Below are 22,023 nucleotides of genomic sequence, written 5' to 3'. Positions count from 1 at the left end.
AGATTGACCTGGGCAGCCAATGGGAGAAGTGACCCACACAGCCAGAAGAGATGTGTAGGCGCAAAATTGCTGATACAGATTTAGCGCTTAGAACACATCAGCCTGGAGCCTAACTGTATGTGACCAGTAGAGAATTACCCCCATTGTCTCCAAGTTCATAAGATGGATTCTTCAAATCATTCGTCCAATATAGAAGCCACCAGCTTCATGGGATCTAAACTCTGTACTTTCCTTGTCATCAAGCAGATGAAGCCATTACGTATGGGTTGTGTCCATCAACCAGCAGGGGGAGATAGAGAGCACTCAACTTTTCACAGTGCCTCATGGCCAGCTAGCTCCACTGCCTCTTCAGTATTCTCTATCTCCCCAAGCAGGGTGGCTGCAGCTTATTTATTTATTTATGGGTTACTTATATCCCACATTTTCCCACTCATGCAGGCGCAATGTGGCTTACAGAGAATTAAATAAGAGTACAAAGTTAAAAGCTTAGGCAAGCATAAAAGAAGCAAATAGGGCTTCTTCGAGCTCCATCAAAAATCTGCCTGGGGGTGGCTCCTGGCTTGCCAGTTGTTAGCCGGGGTGTTAGAGGCTATAGCAGCTTCACTTTGAAGGCACATAGGTCAGCCCTTTCCCTGCCTTACCCATGCCCCCCGTGGATGTGGACATATTAGCTTGCTTTTCCCTGTCCTTTCCCACTCAGTGGATGCAGGCACATTGGTTCGCCTTTCCCTGCCTTTCCCACTTATCTGAGCCTCCGGAGTGTTTTTATTTACCTCTTTTGCCTCTGCTTTCCTCATAGCGTTTAAATAAATAAATAAAGTCGCGTCGCGCTTTAGCACAGCGATCTTGGAAAAGAGGTTTTTTTTTCTTGAGATTCTTCTGCAGGACCGGAGCTGTGATACTCGGTCTAGTGAGGTAAGAGTGTTTTCTGACTCCTCCGGGGTGGGCCCGCGATCAGGACGTTTTGGGCGTGAACCGCCATTTTTTAATTTTACCGCCGTTTTCGGCGATGGCTGCGGAGACTGTAAAACGCTGTTCTAAATGTGGCAAGCGCAAATCAGCAGTGGGGCTCTGTAATTCGTGCTGTACAGACGGTAGATCCGGCCCGAGCATGGCGAGCGGCGATCTTTTGCGCTCTGAGCTGGCAGCGGATGCCATTTTGGATTTTCCACATGGCGCGGCCTCTGTTGCAACGGAGAGCCCTGAATCCGGGGGGGGGGGGGGTCCTCTGAGTGAGGCTAATAATAGAGCTGATAGCCCTGGGCAGGATCCGGGTGGTCAGGGAGCGGTTTTCTCCCCTGATTTTGTTTTAATGCTGCATAGGGCGTACATGCTTAAAAGAGCTGTTCCACAGGGATCTTTGGAACCTCTACTTGCCCCCCCCCCCCCCCCCCCCCCCCCGGTGGATCCTGGCCTTTTGGAGTTGGCTTTGCCTGTTTCTTATCCTCCTGATAAACGCAGAAGGGCTAATTCCCCTTCTGAGTGTGGCGCACCCCCCTTTTCCCCCCCGTGGTCGGGCTATGAGGATTCTGAGGGGTCTGGCAGAACTTCTTGGGCTGAGGAGCCAGAGTCGGGTGCAGAATTGCCACAGGAGCTTGATGATCCATCTGCGGTGAGGATTTTCCACTGCGAGGAACTGCCAGCGCTTATTTCAGATGCCTTACAAGCCCTCTCGATTGAAGATCCTGGGAGTGGCACAGCCTCCTCTGTTAATCCAAGGATGGCTAGTACCAGAAAGCCTGCTCGAGCCTTTCCTTTGCATGACTCCATCCAAGAGCTTATTTCGGCTCAATAGGCTGACCCCGAGGGACCTTTGAAGGTTGCCAGGGCTATGGGGCAATTATACCCTCTGAGTGAGGAACATTTGGCTCGCTTTGCAATGCCTAAAGTGGATGCCCTGGTCATGGCTGTGACAAAGAGAACTACCCTCCCTGCTGAAGGAGGTGTTGCCCTGAAGGATATTCAAGACCGCAGGCTTGATTCAGCTCTGAAGCGGTCCTTTGATTTGGCAGGTCTCACTGTTCGGGAGTCTGCACGCAGTTGTTATGCTGCTAGAGCCTGCCTGGCTTGGTTACAGCAGGCAGTGGAACAGCCCGGTGATGGAGCGGAGACCTTATCTGAAGTGGCTCTGCGGATGGAGTCGGCCTTGTCCTTTTTGGCTGACGCCCTATATGATATGGTCAGAGCTTCGGCTAAACAAATGGCTGTAGCAGTGGCGGCTCGCCGCACTCTTTGGCTACGACATTGGCGGCGGACATGGCCTCTAAGCAAAGGTTGGTGAAGTTGCCCTTTCAAGGCCTTCTCCTGTTTGGTGAGGAGCTGGAAAACATTGTTAAAGGCCTGGGGGATTCCAAACCCCAGCGCTTGCCCGAAGATAGGCCGAAGCCTTCCTCTAAGGGTCATGCGGTCCGCTCCTCTTACAGACCTCGCTTCCGTGAAGCTAGAAGGTACCGCCCGGGGCGTGCTGCTGGGTTCACTTCGCATGCCCGCTTTCAGCAGAGAAACTCCTTTCGCTCGGACAAACGTTCTGCAACTGGCGGTTCAAGGCCTGCAGTTCAGGGGTGACCCTCTCAATAATGGTGCGCCGGCCCCCTCCTCGTTTCCTGTCATTGGAGGAAGACTTTTTCGAGGAGTGGGCCAAAATCTCCGCAGATCAGTGGGTCTTGGACCTGATCAGAGACAGATACCGAATAGAATTCGATGCCCCGGTGAGAGAAGTGTTTGTGGCGTCCCGATGCGGTTCTGCCGCCAAACGGGCGGCGGTAGAGGAGACTTTGCACAGTCTGTGCCAGATAGGGGCTGTGACCCTGGTGCCTCCCGCCGAACAAGGTCTAGGCCGCTACTCCATTTACTTTGTGGTGCCACGAAAAGGCGGGTCTTTTCGCCCGGTCCTGGTCTTAAAAGAGCTAAACAAGTCCTTAAGAGTGCGGCATTTTCACATGGAAACCCTGCGCTCCGTCATTGCAGCGGTACAGCCAGGAGAGTTTCTCACGTCTCTGGACCTGAAAGAAGCGTACTTGCACATACCAATTTGGCCCCCGCACCAGAAGTTTCTGCGGTTTGCGGTGTTGGGAAAACATTTCCAGTTTCGGGCCTTGCCTTTTGGTCTCGCCACAGCTCCCCGAACCTTCTCCAAGGGTAATGGTGGTAGTAGCTGCCTTTCTCAGGCGAGAGGGTATCCGGGTTCACCCGTACCTAGACGACTGGCTCATCAGAGCAGACTCAGAAAAAGAGAGTCATCTAGCTACAGCCAGCGTGGTTTCAGTCCTTCAATCTCTGGGCTGGGTTGTCAATATGGCCAAAAGTTACCTGACCCCCTCGCAATCTTTAGAATATTTGGGGGCCAGGTTCGACACAGCCTCGGGCTATGTGTTTCTTCCCAAGCAAAGGCGGTGCAAGCTTCAGAATCAGGTCCGTCTGCTCCTGAGGATGCCCCGCCCGTGAGCTTGGGACATTGTCCAGCTGTTGGGATCGATGACGGCCACCTTGGAAGTGGTGCCATGGGCGAGAGCGCACCTGAGACCTCTACAGTATTCTCTACTTCAACGATGGTCTCCAGTATCTCAGGATTATCAGTGCAGACTTTCTTGGCTCCCTGCGGCCTGCCTCAGTATGGAGTGGTGGCTCTCAGACAGCATGTTGCGGCGGGGAATGCCGCTGGCGCTCCCCGATTGGTGTCTAGTGGTGACAGATGCCAGCCTGAAGGGCTGGGGCGCACATTGCCAGGGGAAGCATGCCCAGGGTCTGTGGACGCCCGACGAGTAGTCGGAGTGGTCTATCAACCGCCTGGAGTTGAAAGCGGTGTTTCTGGCTCTTCTGGTCTTTCAAGTGACCCTGGAAGGATTGGCTGTCCGAGTGATGTCGGACAACACAACAGCAGTGGCCCACATAAATCGACAAGGCGGCACTCAGTGCAGAGCTCTAGCCGCGCAGGCCGAACAAATTTGCCACTGGGCCGAGCTGCATCTACAGTCCCTGTCAGCAGCTCACATTGCAGGTCAGAGCAACGTGCAGGCCGACTATCTAAGCAGGCATCAGATCGATCCAGCGGAGTGGGAACTAGCAGACGATGTATTCCTACAGATATGTGCCAAATGGGGCAAGCCAGTGATGGATCTTATGGCGTCCAGTTCCAATGCCAAAGTCCTGTGCTGCTTCTCAGACGGAGGGATCCTCGCTCTGCCGGGTTGGATGCCTTGGCTCAATCCTGGCCCCTGGGCTTGCTGTATGTCTTCCCTCCGTGGCCCTTGATAGGGCAAGTGCTCCTACGGATTTGGCTGCATCCAGGAGAAGTGGTGCTCATCGCCCCGGATTGGCCCAGGAGGCCTTGGTATGCGGACCTCCGACAGATGCTGTTGGAGGCTCCTTTTCCGTTACCTCTGGTTCCGCACCTGTTGTCACAGGGTCCGGTGGCCATGGAGGACGCCTGCCACTTTGGTCTTATGGCATGGCGATTGAGAGGGCGCAATTGAGAGATAAAGGCTACTCAAATATGGTAATTTCCACTCTCCTGCAGGCCCGTAAGCGCTCCACTTCCGTGGCTTATGCCAGGATTTGGTGCCAGTTTGAAGTCTGGTGTGTTTCAACAGCGCTTTCTCCATTGCGGGCTCCTATCTCGCCGATTCTGGACTTTTTGCAGGATGGTGTACACAAAGGCTTGGCCTATAATTCCCTGCAGGTGCAAATGGCAGCATTGGCCTCCCTGCGTGGCAAGGTAGAAGGCGTGTCTTTAGCTGCTCATCCAGATATGGCACGGTGTCTTAGAGGGGTGCTTCGGCTCCGTCCTCCCGTGCGGGCACCTTGTCCAGCTTGGAACCTGGGGTTAGCATTGAAGGCCCTTCAGGGGGCTCCCTTTGAACCGCTTTGGCATGCTTCAGAGAAAGATTTGACACTGAAGGCCGTCTTTTTAGTGGCCATTACCTCGGCGAGACGGGTGTCAGAGCTCCAGGTGCTGTCCTGTAGAGACCCTTTTCTGCAATTCTCAGAGTCAGGGGTCACGGTTCGGACAGTGCCTTCCTTCATGCCTAAGGTGGTTTCAGTGTTTCACCTAAACCAGCCTGTTTTTCTTCCCTCCTTTGTTGAGGAGGAGTTTCCAGATTCATTTGGGCAGTTACACCTTTTGGATGTGCGCAGGACTCTGTTGCAGTATCTGAGAATTACAAATTCTTTCAGGACCTCTGATCATCTTTTTGTGCTATTTGCAGGTCCTCGCAGAGGGTCTTCAGCGTCTAAAGCCACTATTGCCCGTTGGCTCAAAGAAGCTATCTTTTCAGCATATCTGCTGTCTGGCCGGGCCTTTAAGGCACATTCCACAACAGTGATTTCCTCTTCCTGAGCGGAAACTGGAGCACTATCTCTTCATGAGATTTGCAGTGCTGCAACATGGGCTTTTAAGCTCTCTTTCGCCCGACATTACAGGCTGAATGTGGCTGCCAGGAGGCATGCGCGTTTTGGAGCACAGGTGCTAGCGCGTGGTGTGGCTTGTTCCCACCCTATTTAGGGATTGCTTTGTTACATCCCATACGTAATGGCTTCATCTGCTTCATGATAAGGAAGGGAAAATTAGGTTCTTACCATGATAATTTTCTTTCCTTTAGTCATAGCAGATGAAGCCATGAGCCCTCCCTGTATGATTGTCTGTATTGCAGTGATTCTGATTTTAGGTGCTGTTCTTTTTCCTGAAGTTATATTCCTTCCTTGGGGAGTCGAAAAACAGTCTTCAGGATTCTTGTTACAGTTATAGGAGGATGAGTTCATTCCCTCCAGATCATGTTTTGGGAGGATGAGTTTATTCCCTCCAGGAGGATGCAAGTATTCCCTCCATTTATACGAAGTGGAGGACGAGTTTATTCCCTCCAGGAGAATGAGTTCATTCCCTCCTTTTTTGAGTTTATGCCCTTGTTAAGGGGCCATCGTTCGCTGGGAGGAAAGTTCATGTTATTCCCATTGCGGTTTGCCATACTGCTTTGGAAGCTTCAAATGCTGAAGAGGCAGTGGAGCTAGCTGGCCATGAGGCACTGTGAAAAGTTGAGTGCTTTCTATCTCCCCCTGCTGGTTGATGGACACAACCCATACGTAATGGCTTCATCTGCTATGGCTAAAGGAAAGAAAATTATCATGGTAAGAACCTAATTTTCCCTTCCACTCTCATAAAACAGCCTTTTGAACCAGTGGAACCCTTAAATATCTCACAGGAAAAGAACTTTTCTTAATATAAGTCACCCCACCCAAAAGAATTTGAGATCTTTAAACCTTGGTTATGTATAAACCGTTCAGGGTTTCATCACAACAAGGTAGTTATGCAGGTACCGCCAATATTTCTGCCAAAGATAGTTACACCCTTCCACATGAATGAATACGTAGTGCTGCCTACCATCCATCCTTTCACTTTAACAGACCTGATCTTCTAGTGGTAAAACTTACCAATTGTCTAACATCATGCATGCAATTCTGTTGCAGTCAAGCTGGTACTACTTTAACCAGCAATGTTAAATCTCACCAAATTCAGGCTGTTGCTACCACCATAACTGTCTTGAAATCTGCATCTCTAGAGAACATCTGCAAGGCAGCTACCTGGACCTTGCTCAGTACTTTCACTTAATGCTACTGCCTGAACGAGTCTTCCATCAGAGACAGTCTAGCAGTACTGGACAGTCTGTCTATATAAGCTATTCCATGCTCACATAAATGTATGAGTGGACTATTCTCTGAAACACTGGGAAAAAACCTTAGCTTGGGAGTCACCCACTTGCATGCCTGATTCAGTCCTGCTTGTTGATGGAGAACACATGATACAGGTAAGCAGCTTTGCTCTCTCCATCAACAAACAGGATTAATTCAGGCACTCAATCCTGCCCACCTCTCTGAGTTGATTATAAGCTTTAAACGAACTGAGGGGACTGCTACATGTGGAAAGGGCAGCAAATGAGCTCTGAGCATATGATGTTACCAACTTGTATACCTGGTCAATCCTCGTATTTATTTATTTTAAAAACATTTATCCTGCACTATCCGACCATTCTAGGTAAGTTACAAAAAAACATACATAATAATTAAAAACATAAAGACAAACCAGTCAAAACACTATCCAACATGTTACAATAAAAGCTATTAAGATGGAAAGGCTTTTAAAAATAAGTAAGCCTTAAGCTGTTTTCTAAATAGAATCACAGAGCTGATTTGTTGAAGTTCAAGTGGGAGTGTACTCCATAAAATAGCACTTCTACATTAAAAAAATTGAGTGATATACATTGAGTCTAATTGTGCTGAAACGATGGCACATCGAACAACAATTTATCAGCAGAGCGAAGACGGTGTGCTAAATGATAAATTCTCACTGAAGTGGTGATAACAAGAGGGCCTTCACTATTCAGGCCCTTGTGTATCAGGCTGAAAACCTTGAATTGAACACAGTATTGTACTGGAAGCCAGTGTAATTCCGTAAGTACTGGAGTAATGTGATCAAATCGAGACAAGCCGGTACTTCAGTGAACTTCAGCTTAACCCTCTGTTACCCCAGGTACAAAATAAGTACCTGAATATAATAAGTAAACAATTTGGATTGTAACCACAGAAAAGTAGTATATCAAATCCCATTCCCTTCCTCCAATTTTGTGCAACCTGCAAAGCATGCAGCCTAGTTGGGGAGAAGAGCAGTAATCTAATAAGTTTGACGCCAGAGGTTGGTGAACATCTGTCACAATAGGTAACTTTGCTTTCTTTGTTAACACTGTCAATAGAAATAGAATAAAATAAAACATAGAAAAGAAAAACCTTTTTTATTGGACTAACTTAATATATTTTGTGATTAGCTTTCGAAGGTAGCCCTTCTTCGTCAGATCAGAAATAAGCAAATTTTGATAAGTAACATCATATATAAGTGAAACATCAAAGTATTTCAGTGATGGTCTGAAAGGATGAGGGAGGGGTGGGCTAGGTGAGAAAAAGAGAGGGCTGAGAAGATTGGGGACAGGGAGATATGCATGGTGATCAGAGGGTGACAAATTAGTGAAATTTCATGGTTTATAATGGGCTAGAAAACCTGATCTTGTTAAGTCCTGTCTGGTGGGTGTCAAAATATTTAATCATTTTGGGTTCAAAGGTCTTGCGTTCGTGTATTGTTTTAAAGTTTCCCTTAAGTATTCTCACCTAAAATCATTAGTACAGTGTTCTGGTTTTGTGAAGTGCTGTCCCACAGAGGTAACATCCTGGTTGGCAGTGGCTTATTTCTGATCTGACGAAGAAGGGCTACCTTCGAAAGCTAATCAAAAAATGTATTAAGTTAGTGCAATAAAAAAGGTATCATCTTATTTTCTTTTCTATGTTTTATTTTCTATTTCTATTGACTGCTCTTAGAAGTGGACTAACACGGCTATCACATCTCTCTAATTTGTTAACACTGCAACTGAAGGAAGCTGCAACCACTGAAAAACAAAATCTGAAGCCCAGCACACCCTCTCACATCTATCAAAGTGCCAAAATTGTATACAAGGTAAAAAAAAAACAAATCCAGCTTTACTTAACAAGACAAAGTGGGAAAACATACAAATCAAACACGACCAATATGATTATCCAATGGTTATAGGATTGCAGACGGCATAAACATAATGGAATCATGAGCATCATCATTCAAGCTGAAACTGAACAAAGAAAAAACACTGCCTGATACTCACATCACCACACAACAACGAACACTACCCTCATTTGGCCTTTACCCTCAACAGGAAGGATCGCCTGTGCACCTGCTCCACCCTCTCACGTTTGATGTATTCAGTAGTATACCTAGCAGTATCATTTGTGGCAGCATGGATAAGCAGCATAGAATAGTGGTCAGTAGGTTTGATGAGTCTTGGCAAACTTTCTGCTACATCTCGAATCTTGGCACCAGATAGACATCATACCTCCCTGGACTTCATGTCTGGTTGGCAGATAGGCGGCTTTGTACTGCTTAGAAGAGAATCACCAACCACTACTACCTTTCACTTCATATTGGCCAGCAGCTTTGGGATTTTTGAGCTTTGTTTCTTCCTGTTCTCAGCTTTTCTACCTCAAAGGCTGCAAACCAGTTCTTCAGTTCAGCCGAAGATGGAGTTAGGGGCGTTGGGGGACGTTGATTTTGCAGGATCTGTCCTCTTTCTGCACAATATCTCCTTTCCCTTTGTTGGAGATCCCCAATGTCTCAAGATGCATTTCCGGGATGGATTTCTTGTTGTCACAGATGCTTCTTAGTCTTGCCACCTCCTCTCTTAGCTCTTGTACTTTTTGTCAAGGAATTCAATGTGCATACATTTAGCACCTGAAACCAGTCTGGGATCAAACATTCAGTCTGGACAAGCAGAAGCTGTAATGAGATCAGCAACTTTGGAGACACAATGTTTCTTAGCTGTACTTCAAATGTAGGAGATTTTTATATCTGTGGATCAATGCAAGATGGAACCTCTCAGAAGCTCCCTTGCATCTCAGTTGGGCTCTTGTTATAGCTCACTTCTGCTTGCTACTTTGGTTCAGTTTGCAGGTCATCCCAAAAAGCTGCAGTTACTCAAAGGAAAATATACACCAAAAATGTAATTCCAAATAGCCACAGGATCTTCCTCCTAGGTTTGGAGCCAAATCTATAACACTTTAATCTCCAGAGGAAGACTATTTTCTTCATCCATGTGCAGTTTTTCTCCTCTTTTACCTTTCCTTCATCTCCGTAAGTATGCATCTCCTTCCTATTCTTCTCTCCCCTTCATCCATATGCATCTCCTTCCTCTCTCTCTTCCCTCTCATCCATCCATGTCCAGCATTTCTTCTCTCTCCTCCCCTCCATCCATGTTCATCTCACTTCCTTTCTCTTCCCGCTCCTCCATCCATGTTCATCTGTCTTCCTCTCTCTTCTCTCCCCTCCACCCATGCCCAGCATTTCAACTCTCTCCCCTCCATCCATGTCCAGAATTTCTTGTTTCCCCTAAATCCATGTGCATCTCCTCCTCTGTCTTCCCTCATTTCTCCTTTCCCCCTCCCCTCCATCCATGTTCATCTCACTTCTTCTCACTTTCCTTCTCTCCATCCATGTCCAGCATTTCAACTCTCTTCCTTTCCCTCCATCCATGTGCATCTCCTTCCTGTCTTCCCTCTCCTCCATCCATGTCCAGCATTTCTCCTCTCTTCCTTTCCCTCCATCCATGTGCATCTCCTTCCTCTGTCTTTCCTTCCCTCCAACATTTCTCTTCCCTGCCCTCCACTCCATCCATGTCCAGCATTTCTCCTCTCTCCCCTCCCCTCCTGTCTTCCGTCTCCTACATCCATGTCCAGCATTTCTCCTCTCTCCCCGTCATCTATGTGCATCTCCTTCCTGTCTTCCCTCTCCTACATCCATGTACAGCATTTCTCCTGCCCTCCCCTCCATCCATCCATGTCCAGCAACTCTCCTCTCTCCCCTCCCATCCATGCCCAGCGATTCTTCTTTGCCCCTATTCTCCCCTCCCATCCATGTCCTGCAATTCTCCTCTGGCCTCCCCTCCCATCCATGTCCAGCGATTCTCCTTTGCCCCCTATCCCTTCCCTCCCACCCATGTCCAGCAATTCTCTCTCCCCTGCCCTCCCCTCCCATCCATGTCCAGCGATTCTCCTTTTCCCCTATCATTCCCTCCCATCCATGTCCAGCGATTCTCTCTCCCCTGCCCTCTCCTCCCATCCATGTCCACCGATTCTCCTTTGCCCCTATCATTCCCTCCCATCCATGTCCAGCGATTCTCTCTCCCCTGCCCTCTCCTCCCATCCATGTCCACCGATTCTCCTTTGCCCCTATCATTCCCTCCCATCCATGTCCACCGATTCTCCTCTGCCCTCCCCTCCATGTCCAGCAATTCTCCTTTGCCCCCTATCCTCCCCTTCCCTTCCATATCCAGTGACTCGTTCGTGCCCCTGTGTTGAAATCTTCTACTTTTTACCTGAAGTCGCAGCGGCAAATCGGCAGGCAGTGAAAGCAGCAGGCAGGCTCACCTCGTCGCTTCCCTTCCCTCTCAGCATCCTGCCCTCGTGGTAAGGAAATTACATCAGAGAAAGGCAGGACGCTGGAAGGGAAGCGACGAGGAGGCGAGCCTGCCTGCCGCTGCGACTTCGGGTAAAAAGTAGAAGATTTCAACGCAGGGGGCATGAACGGAAAGTCGGGAGCTGAAGGCGGGCAGGTGAGCCGGTCCTCAGAAAAAAGATGCTGGTACACTGTACCGGCGCAAAAAAAAGCACTGGACTTACTGTTCTGCTGTAATATGTGTTAAAATGCACAGAGTAAGTTGGTTTACACCATGTTATCACTGTAAGTGCAGATTCTCAGTAGCTATTGTGGAAAACAATTAGACCAAGGCAGTGAGAATGTGCAAACGTGACATGCAGATAGGAAAAGGTAAATTAATTTGTAAGTGACCCCAAAATAAAAGAAGCAATAAAACATTTGTGGCATAATGCAGGAGAACAATAATTAGACTGTCTGCATTTATTATACATAATAATTTATTTTACTTTGTACTATTTTGGATTTCTTTTTTTTTTCTTTGCATTTAAAAATACAATTCAAAGACTTTGAAGGAAATCCAGCAATATTTACACAGGAAAAAACCCCACATTAAAATTGGAAAACAGAAAAGGAAAAAAAGCACATCCTACAGTCCACAAACTGAGGAGAACCAAGAGCTAATATCCATGGGAAGCTGAAATAATTAAGAATAAGAGTAATTATTCTACTAAATTTAAGGAGTAGCTGAAGTTGTCCTGGAAGCACATGTTCCCTCAAGAAAAAACTGCAATTGAGTAGGCTCATTAAAAAAAATTTATTTATTACCTTGATAAGTAATAAAACATTTGCAAGGAAAATGAAGCTGAAAGGTAGCCCCTAATTCAGTAACAGATTGTCGAAGGCTCAAAAACCTCTTACGCCTATGTTGTGTCCACCTCGAGACATCTGGAAAGATAGACACCCTTTCACCCAAATAGAAAACATTCCTTAATCTGTAATACAGTCTCAATCCTTATTTTGAAGAAAAATCAGGGAGACCAATAATGTAGTTCTACTAGACATTACAATATCTGAAGTTTCCAAGAGCCCAGAGACATCCAGGCCCTTATCTTCCAAGTTCTCCTCGTCTGTTTTAAACAAGTTTATATAGTATATTTTTGTACTGGAGACATATTTGTCTCTGAGAATTTCAAAACTGAAGATAGGAACTTATAAAAAAAGATCCTTAGGTCCCATTAAAAACAGGAAAATTTAGTAATCTTAAGTTCAAATTCTATTCTGGTTTTCTAAAATTTCCTAGCAATGAGCTGAAATATGCTTAACTAACACAGTCTTCTTCAGAATGTGTGGTATCCAGTGAAAAACTAGACTTTTTTTCTTATTTAAAGTGGAGAAACAACCTCAGTAGTCACAGTGTGGCAGCAGTGTGGTGATTGCACTCAATGCCAGCATTCAATTGACTCCGTTATTATCACCGGTCTGAAAACTCTACTTGTGTGAAAGTAAAGGCTCTATATGGGGGTTAAATAAAGTCCATTAGAGTGTCATTTAAATGTGATGCTAGGCAGTTGCTTGAATTAATAATGTTACTTAGCTTATACAATTTTGCCCACCTTTCTCTGCAACAGCAATTTATCTGCCACCTGTTGAGCCATAGTGTGTTTGACCCTCCTTTACCGTTTTCTAATCCATATCTCCTGCCTCCAAAGAAGCCAACTTAGTTGAAAAAGTTAAAGAAATTGCCACAAAGTTAGAGCAAACCTAATGTAGACCTTCCAGGGCAATTCCACAGCGCCTCCATATCCACCACAGCCATCTTAACCAATGGGTCGAGGGGATCAATATTGGCTGAATCTCCTAAAGCCGGAACACCCGACAAAGCAAGGGTTTCTTACTTGCTCAATATCTTCACCACCATGGCTTCTCAGCATATGGGTTAACCCCTGGCAACATCTCCCTCTCTGGTGCTGAAGTTGGAAGCACCTCTGGGGTTGACTGGTGCCCCTGCTCTGCTAACTCAGATCCACTCCGGGAATCCTCCAAGAGCAGAGGCATACTCTCCAGCAATCTCTCCGGAGGAGGAGGAGGGATAATGGGTCCCATAGGGCTCAACTAAACTTCGTTGTCCATGTCAGGGTTCTTTCCAGCCCTGACTGTAGGCGCGCTCGATGAAGTAGCAACCACGAACAATGATATAGTGGTCTGGCACGGAGAAGAAGTCACAGGCTGGGCTGGAGGAATTGCCCTCTGCCTCTCCCCCTACTCTTTGGCATCTAAAAGCAGTTGAAAATGATGTTAAAGGTAAAATTCAGCCGCTTAGGATTGGCGCTCTCAGTCCATGTCTTACTTGGGGTTTTTTTTGGAGGGGAGAGGAGGATTTGGTTTTGTTTCGATTTCTTTCAATTCTTTGTTTTTAACTTTAACTCCTTATTCATTCTTGTATTTCTTTTCTTCCTTATCTCTTCTCTTGCCTTGTTTTTTTGTTTCACTACAGACAGCATCTCTCCTACAGATGCTTCCTTTCCTCATGCTTTCTCCTTGACTTATCTTAACCATCTCCCCTTTATTTGCTCCTTTCCACAGTCGCCATTTTCCCCTTATTTTTTCCTCATATGTGTTTCTCCTCATCTTTCATTTCTCCTTCCTTTCACTGTTTTGTATCTCTTCGCTGCATGCTGGATAGCTGCTGGTGCAAAGGGGAGAAGTAGCCCAACCCAGGATGAGAGAGGGAGGGAGACACATGACTTGGCCTGCATTGGTGGTAGACAGGGTGATAACGTTATGTGGGTGGGTGGGCAGCATCCTACAGTTCAATAGCCAGGGCTATATTTCATAGCTTAGTGTAAATTTGTGATCATTACCAAAGCTGTAAAACTATGGGAAACCTGGAACCCTTCCAATAACTGAGAGCTACTATAATAGATTTGATTTTAGGTTTACTATTTGTTACGCGAGTCTTCCCATGCAAGTAATATGCCCTCATATTCTTCTGATTGCATTTCCTCAGTAAATATTCATCAGCGTACATTTGCATGCATTTGGTTGATTTGTATATTTTTGTTATCCTGAAAACTGGAACTCAGTTTGGTGCTCTGGACCTGAGTTTACTACCCCCCTTCAAGATTCAGTAATCCTAAGATTTTAATTAATGACATTGGGAGAGAGAAAGAGTATCAAAGTTAATTTGATGAGGAAAAAGAAAAGGGGGAGGAGAGAAGAGATAATAGATTAGATATTACAGAAGGGAGAATATTTATTTATTTATTATTTAGATTTTGCTCACACCTTTTTCGCTAGTAGCTCAAGGTGAATTATGTTCGGGTACACTGGTTATTTCCCTGTTCCTGGAGTGCTCACAATCTAATTTTGTACCTGAGGCAATGGAGGGTTAAGTGACTTGCTCAAGATCACCAGTGGGATTTGAACTGGGCACCTCTGGATGTCAAAACCAGTGCTCTAACCACTAGACCACTCCTCCACTCCAGATAGAGGTTAAGGAGCCAAGAAGGAGAAGGAAAAGGAAATGGAGTCCGAGACAGCCTGGGTGTGAGAGTTATGTGCTGGCATTGAACCCATCAATATTCTATATGTTTACTGTTCTAAAATGGATGTTTATGCTACCCGTACCCAGCTTATGCCATAAACATCTATTTCTCCTGTGTTTTAGAGCAGGCTGTGCATTAACAGATTCTGTTCTAAAATACTGGTAAAACTTGAGACGCACTGACCTGCACATCTCAATTCTTACTTTCTCAACCTATCTAAAATGAGTCTGGATGTAAGTTAAGTAGGTATTTGCAGAATAGCACTTAAACACATAACCAGGATACACACGTACATGTGCACATATGTGAATATATGCCAGTATTGTAAATATTTATTAACATACCCTCGGATTCAGTATCAGTCACCCAAATTCAGGCACGCAGGATGCAAATTAATTAGTTTACTAGCCATAGGTGGTCAGTAATTGGCAATAATTGACACTAATTTGGACTTAGGCACGCATCTGCCTATGCGCTATTCTATAACGCTGTGCGCCCAAAGTGTGTCATGCAGAACCCAAAAGGGGCAGGACATATTTAGGCACAGTATTTTAGAATTCCAAGGTTGTACGCCCAGCTTGCTCATCAGGAAGTACACCAGGTTACAGCAAGTGTGTAAGTCCTCACACCTAAAGTTGGGCTCTGGAATTGGCGCTAAGGGAAGATTCTGTATACGGCACCTGAAAAATCCACACAGATCCTAGGTGTATTCTGTAAGGTACACCTAAATATTGTAGAATAGGCCTAATGTTCCACGCGGTATATAGAACATGCTCAGCAGGTCACCACGTGACTAACTGTAGTTGCGTCCATGTTTTCCCTGACATAAATCCAGACACATAAAGCAGATGCAGAGCAGATGTATTGTATAACAGGGTGCATAGATTGTAGAAACGGCCCCGTCCATGGCAGCACCCCCTTTCAACTATGCGACTTAGAATTTAGGTGCACCACATTATAGAATGCACTTAGCCAGTTGTGCATGTAAATCTCAGGGCTAATTTGTGCTGATAATTGCTTGTTAACATCCAATTAACAGCGCTGATTAGCTAAACAAGTTATTAGCATTGTTATAGAATACGCTTTGATTTCCACGCAGAATTTCAGGCGTCATATATAGAATCTGGGGATGTATGCTATTCTATAAAGGATGCTTGGCACAGAGCACCCTTTAGAGAATGTGAGTTTTGCACTGATCTATTCAGCATGTAAATTTGGGCACCGTTTACCAAATCCGGTCCATAAGGTATATGTGTAATTGTTAGCACCTAGCAGCTGAGTATCATCACTGAGAGGATAATTGCTGGCTCTGTGTTCCCTCCTTACTGAAGCTGGCTCCTTATTATACAGATGAAATCTGTCTGTTTAGCATGTTAAATGGCCAAATTATGTCCATATAGCAACTGCAAATATACAGCAAGGCGAGTAATGTGTTCTTTGCCTGCTGGCAAATGCATGACTGACTTTGAATTTATTTATTTTGCTGCATTTATATCCCACATTTTCCCCACCTATTTGCAGGCTCAATGTGACTTACAATATCATACAACAACAATCACATTGAAGGAATAAGAAAATCAGAATATAGATAGCAGATAAGGTGCATAAAAATCATGGCAACCATATTAACGGAGTAAGAATTTCAGCATTATTGCTGTTAAGGTGCATAAGAAAATTATGTATAGTAAGAAGTGGGTAAATAGATAGAACATAACATAATGATATCAGGACAAGATATAATGTTCGGTAATTAGGGTGAAAATTAAAATAAACAAATTAGAAAAGGTACATTATAATTGTAACTGGTGAATTTTAGATGCCAGTTTCTTATGGGGGATCTTTTTTGTACGTTTTTTTTTGAACAAGTGAGTCTTAAGTAACTTCCGGAAGATCATCAGGTCGTGTGTTCTCAAGGGGGTCGGCAGATCATTCCACAGTTGTGTGCATATGTATGAGAAGCTAGATGCATTTATTGATTTGTATTTAAGTCGTCTGCAGTTAGGATAATGGAGGTTTAAGAAAGTACGTGATGAACTTTTGTTATTTCTCTCTGGCAGATCTATCAGATCTGACATGTAGGTAGGGGCATCTCCATAGATAATCTTATGAACTAGGGTGCATATCTTGAATGCAATTCGATCCTTCAAAGGAAGCCAATGCAATTTTTCTCTAAGGGGTCCAGCACTTTCATATTTCGCCTTTCCAAAAATCAGTCTGGCTACGGTGTTCTGGGCAGTTTGGAGCTTCTTGATGGTTTGAGCCTTGCATCCCGCATATAATGAATTGCAGTAATCCAGATGACTCAATACCAATGATTGCACTAGGTTGCGGAATGTCTCCCTTGGGAAGAAAGGTTTCATATTGTGTCCTATAGTGTTTAGGGGCCCAGTATTGAAAGGATTTATGCTCCTAACTTTGAGAGTTATGCTCATAAATTGCCCTCTTTAAAAATTTGCTAGTGCTGAGTGCATACATTATTACTCAGAGTATCACTAAACTCTTAAATTTAAAAGCATAAAAAGTGGGTGCAACAGGGGTGGATTTAGGGCAGGGAAAAGAAGTTAGAAGCTTAGCAAATATTTTCAGCATTAGGCTTATAAATCTAGGCCAGTGGTTCTCAACCAGTGTGTCCCTTAAAATACCCATAACTGGTCCTTTTTTCTGCTTCTTTACTACCCTTCTGCCATCCATCCCAAATAGAAATGCTGCAGGTCTGCTGTCCATATCTTCTGTTTGCTGTATAATTTCAGAGTATTTGCAGGGTTTTGTGTTATTTCACTGTGTCTGGCAGTAGGGTTTTGTGTTGCTGTTACTGAGATGACACCAGAATTAGAAAATGCATTTGTTTTGTATGATAAGCTGTATAGACTCTAGAATGGATAAATGTTTCTTGAGTTGTCTGTAAGATTATTATGAATTGCCTACTATACAATCCCATATGGAAAAAACTTCATGCAATTTATCAGTCCCAGGTTTCTTATTGATCAAGTGAAGATCAAAACTTAATTGAAAAATGTATTAACTTTGTTTTATGAACTGTTAAAATTAAAGTAAATTCTGTTTGAGAATATTTTATATTTATATTTCCCTTTGTCATTTTTAACAATGAAATATTTAGGAGGTTTTGTTGTTGTTCAGCTGTGAATTTTAGTGTTCAGTATGTCACACACATGTACACTGTCAGGTGTGTTGCAATAGAAGAAAGGTTGAGAACTACTGATCTAGGCAAATAAATGGCAGGTCTAAAATTATGAACTAGTTTAGGATGAATTTTCAGCTGAAAATACGGCACAAATTTAGAGGCAAATTCATCAGCATAAATTTAGGAGTTCAGCATTTTCTGAAAATCGTAAGCGGTATAAAAGCAAGTATCCCACAGAATAGCTGCATAGCCTCTCCTTAAATTTTTCCCATGCCACAGTTGGGCACAGCTTACATGACAGCAGTGTAAATTATGAAGACAATATCTGATGTAAAACAAAGAAAATGTGTTATTTTTATTTAAAAAAATTTTTGAACCCCAATTAATTTTTAATATAATTTAAATTGTCTCAGACATTTTATTACAACAACTTGTGTGTGTATTTTTTGTAGCTGGATATGTTGATTATTAGCTGCTTTGCATTTTCTTATAATACTTTGTTTCAGACCTTTTTGATCTTAAAAGTCACAGTTGTCACCTATTTAGAGTTCTGTACATCTGCTCTTTTATTTCCCCAGGAAGAACCTAAGAAAGTCCGTTTTGACTATGATTTGTTTCTGCACCTTGAGGGCCACCCACCTGTGAACCATCTCCGCTGTGAGAAGCTCACCTTCAACAATCCCACAGAAGAGTTCCGAAGAAAGCTGGTGAAGGCCGGAGGGGTGAGTCCCACTCCCTTGTCAAAAACCATCACAGTTAAGAAGTTAATGATTGCTCCTGGTACATTTAGGCTGAGGGAGACACAATAAAATGTTTTAGTGCAAAATTTGACATAATGCTTGAGTGATGAGCTAAGTAGTCATTGTTTGGGAGGGAACAGGTGAGCAAACACACACTCCTCCCCTTCCCTAGAAAGGCTAATCCCAAAATGCATTACCCGCCTTTAGGATCCTGTGCTTTTTTTTAAGGTCAAAGCAGTTAAAAAACATTTCTCAAAAGGCAATTAGTTACTTCAGCTTTTATGCATGGAAAGGAGAACTACAGGATTGTCTCTGAGATCCTAATGCACTTTGCTTTGTGGAGAGAGATCAGTTAGCACAGATAAACATTTACTATTTCCTGTGAGGTTGTAAAGCCAGGATGAAAAGAAAGGAGTGTTTTCCTTTCTCATGTGAAGTGCTTCAGCTCAGGAGAAAGATCATGTCTGCTGCGCTTTCCATAGACTCTTGTTTTTGTGGATGAGATGTGAAGAGAGATGAGACCACCTTGTCTGTGTAGATTAAAAGCACAGAGATGACAAGGGATCTCAAACAGATGTGCCCCTTGAGCACTTGCAAATGAGTCACTACTGTGCGGAAAATAAAGGATCTGTGTGTGAGATGACTCCATCTAAGGACTCAACAGCAGGTCTATTCTTTCACCTCTAAGGGTGGGAAAGATAGTTCAGTCCTTGACTGAGACAGTTTATAAATATACCACGTATTGTAATTGTTTCTGACAGGGATGTGCATGTCTGTCTACCAGAGACCATCCTGCACGCACTGCTTCATTTTGCGAAGGCCACTGAATGGGTTTTAGATAAAAATGTCTTTTGTCGCGCTCCCACTTGCTTCAGGAGAATTTAAACTAGAGAGCTTTATCTCCAAACCAATCTGATCCCACGCATTCTCCCATTTTTTTTTAAACAAACTGAAACTCTGTGTATCAGTAAACCATTGGATTGTAACGTTGCACCTCTAAAATCCTCAATTCAGATGCCTTGAAGACACACCCAAGCTGATATGGAATTATCTTTTTTTTATTAGGGTAGGTAAGAGTTGCATATATGTATGAAAAGGTAGGAAATTTAGGAAACACCTTAAATTCTAGAATTGTAACTTCATTGTTTTCACTCTTTCCGAGCAGCCCTGTTGATTTATGAATAATAGACAGATATAATTTGATCCTCATTTAAACTTTCAGCAAATGAGCTTAAAACATGTTTAATTTTTGCCTCAAACCCATTTGAGTAAAATAGTTTCTTGATCATATGGACCGAGCAGTTATGTTTAATTAATAGTAATGGGAGGCTTAAATTATAAAGCGCTCTAGAAATGTTAAGTAGTAGTAGTATAAATAAATCTGCTCATGTAAAGAAATGAATAAATTATGATGAGTACATGCACACACATTTTTAACAAACTGAAATTGTGAAAATATAGGTGCCAAACAATTATTAGCAGTGGTCAGCAAAACTCTTGATTGCCGCTGGCTGAATCTTAGGCCCTAAAATTCTAGAATACTGCTTGACATTAGCACATGACTGTAGCAGTCACACATGTAAGTGCTGGTACTCTATAATGTACATGTGCACTCAGCACGCAAATGTAGCACCAGTTTATAGAATAAACAGGGGAGTGTGGTAGCCGTGTTAGTCCACTCTTAAGGTTATCAATAGAAATCAAACAAAATAAAACATGGAAAAGAAAATAAGATGATACCTTTTTTATTGGACATAACTTAATACATTTCTTGATTAGCTTTCGAAGGTTGCCCTTCTTCCTCAGATCGGAAATCTGTTTGATTTCTATTGATAGAATAAACAGGATTGTGCCTCCAAGTTCAAGAGAATTACCTATTATAACTCATAGAGATGTGTGTTTGTTCTGTTTTGATGTCTTAAAAATGCTCATGGAAAATTGAATATAAAGTAATATGTGCACAGTTTGTTATGCTTTAAACAGTTCTAATGTGTGTTAGACATTTGATTTTAAAAAAAGTCAGAAATACTGAAATAAAAAAATCAACATTCAGAACAAATATTCTGAAAAAATAAATACAAAATAAAAAAAAAAATTTGTCCATGCATATCACTAATAAAATATGGGTTTGATATTGTGTTTACTGGCAGTTGGCAAATGCATAACTTCATTTATGTGTGTGTGTTTTCAAGTATAATTATTTGGATAAAGTCAAGAGACTTGACTTGCTTTATAGCCAAATTGTATCCTTACATGAGGCTGGCGTTAGAGAGAGCATTGGAGAGAAGCAAAGGTGGAACCAGCAGTTGCACATTTAACAGCAATATTCAGCCACTAAAAGGCTATGTTATGCATTACCAAGCTTAACTTTAAACAGGGGAAGGGGATGTCCCGGAGAAGGGGCGGGGAAACCCGTATCATCGAAACAAGATGGGCGTCCATCTTTCATTTCGATAATACGGTCGGGGATGCCCAAATCTCAACATTTAGGTCAACCTTAGAGATGGTTGTCCTTAGAGATGGTCGTCCCCGGTTTTCGTAGATAATGGAAACTGAGGACGCCTATCTCAGAAACGACCAAATCCAAGCCATTTGGTTTTGGGAGGAGCCAGCATTCGTAGTGCACTGGTCCCCTTGACATGCCAGGACACCAACCGGGCACCCTAGGGGGCACTGCAGTGGACTTCAGAAAAAGCTCCCAGGTGCATAGCTCCCTTACCTTGTGTGCTGAGTCCCCCAACCTTCCCCCCCCCCCAAACCCCACTCCCCACAAGTGTACACCACTTCCATAGCCCTTAGGGATGAAGGGGGGCACCTAGATGTGGGTACAGTGGGTTTTGGAGGGCTCACATTTACCATTACAAGTGTAACAGGTAGGAGAAGATGGGCCTGGGTCCGCCTGCCTGAAATGCACTGCAGTACCCACTAAAACTGCTCCAGGGACCTGCATACTGCTGTCATGGAGCTGGGTATGACATTTGAGGCTGGCATAGAAGCTGGCAAAAATATTTTTAAAGTTTTTTTTTTTTAGGGTGGGAGGGGTTAGTGACCACTGGGGGTGTAAAGGGAGGTCATCCCCGATTCCCTCCGATGGTCATCTGGTCAGTTCGGGCACCTTTTTGAGGCTTGGTCGTAAAAAAAAAAGGACCAAGTAAAGTCGCCCAAGTGTTCCTCAGGGACGCCCTTCTTTTTTCCATTATTTGCCGAGGACACCCATGTGTTAAGCACGCCCCAGTTCCGCCTTCGCTATGCTTCCGACACACCCCCGTGAACTTTGGTCGTCCCCACGACAGAAAGCAATTGAGGACACCCAAAATCGGCTTTCGATTATGCTGATTTGGGCCAACCTGGGAGAAGGACGCCTCTCTTCCGATTTGTGTCGAAAGATGGGCGCCCTTCTCTTTCGAAAATAAGCCTGATAGTACACTTAGATTTAGGCACCAGAATAGGCACATATTCTATAACACCATGCGTATCTCAATTGGCTTAACAAGCTAATGAGCACTGATAACAGCACTTAACAAAAAATAGCAAGCACTAATTGGCAATTAACAGAATTTATGCGTGGAAATCGCTTAGCTTATGCTCTAAAGGACTACG

At 44.0% G+C, this 22,023-nt stretch overlaps 1 protein-coding gene across 1 annotated transcript in view; it reads left to right on the top strand.

Annotated features, from left to right (window-relative positions):
- MLLT3 (MLLT3 super elongation complex subunit) overlaps nt 1-22,023 on the top strand; it is a 584,309-nt gene that overhangs the window by 346,898 nt on the left and 215,388 nt on the right. The window contains exon 4 of the mRNA XM_030194210.1: nt 18,262-18,405. Within this exon, the coding sequence (XP_030050070.1) occupies nt 18,262-18,405 (144 nt within the window). The remainder of the gene's footprint in view (nt 1-18,261; nt 18,406-22,023) is intronic.

Source organism: Microcaecilia unicolor, chromosome 2, assembly GCF_901765095.1.
Source record: "Microcaecilia unicolor chromosome 2, aMicUni1.1, whole genome shotgun sequence".
Lineage (NCBI taxonomy): Eukaryota > Metazoa > Chordata > Amphibia > Gymnophiona > Siphonopidae > Microcaecilia > Microcaecilia unicolor.
This window is presented reverse-complemented; position numbering and strand designations above follow the sequence as displayed.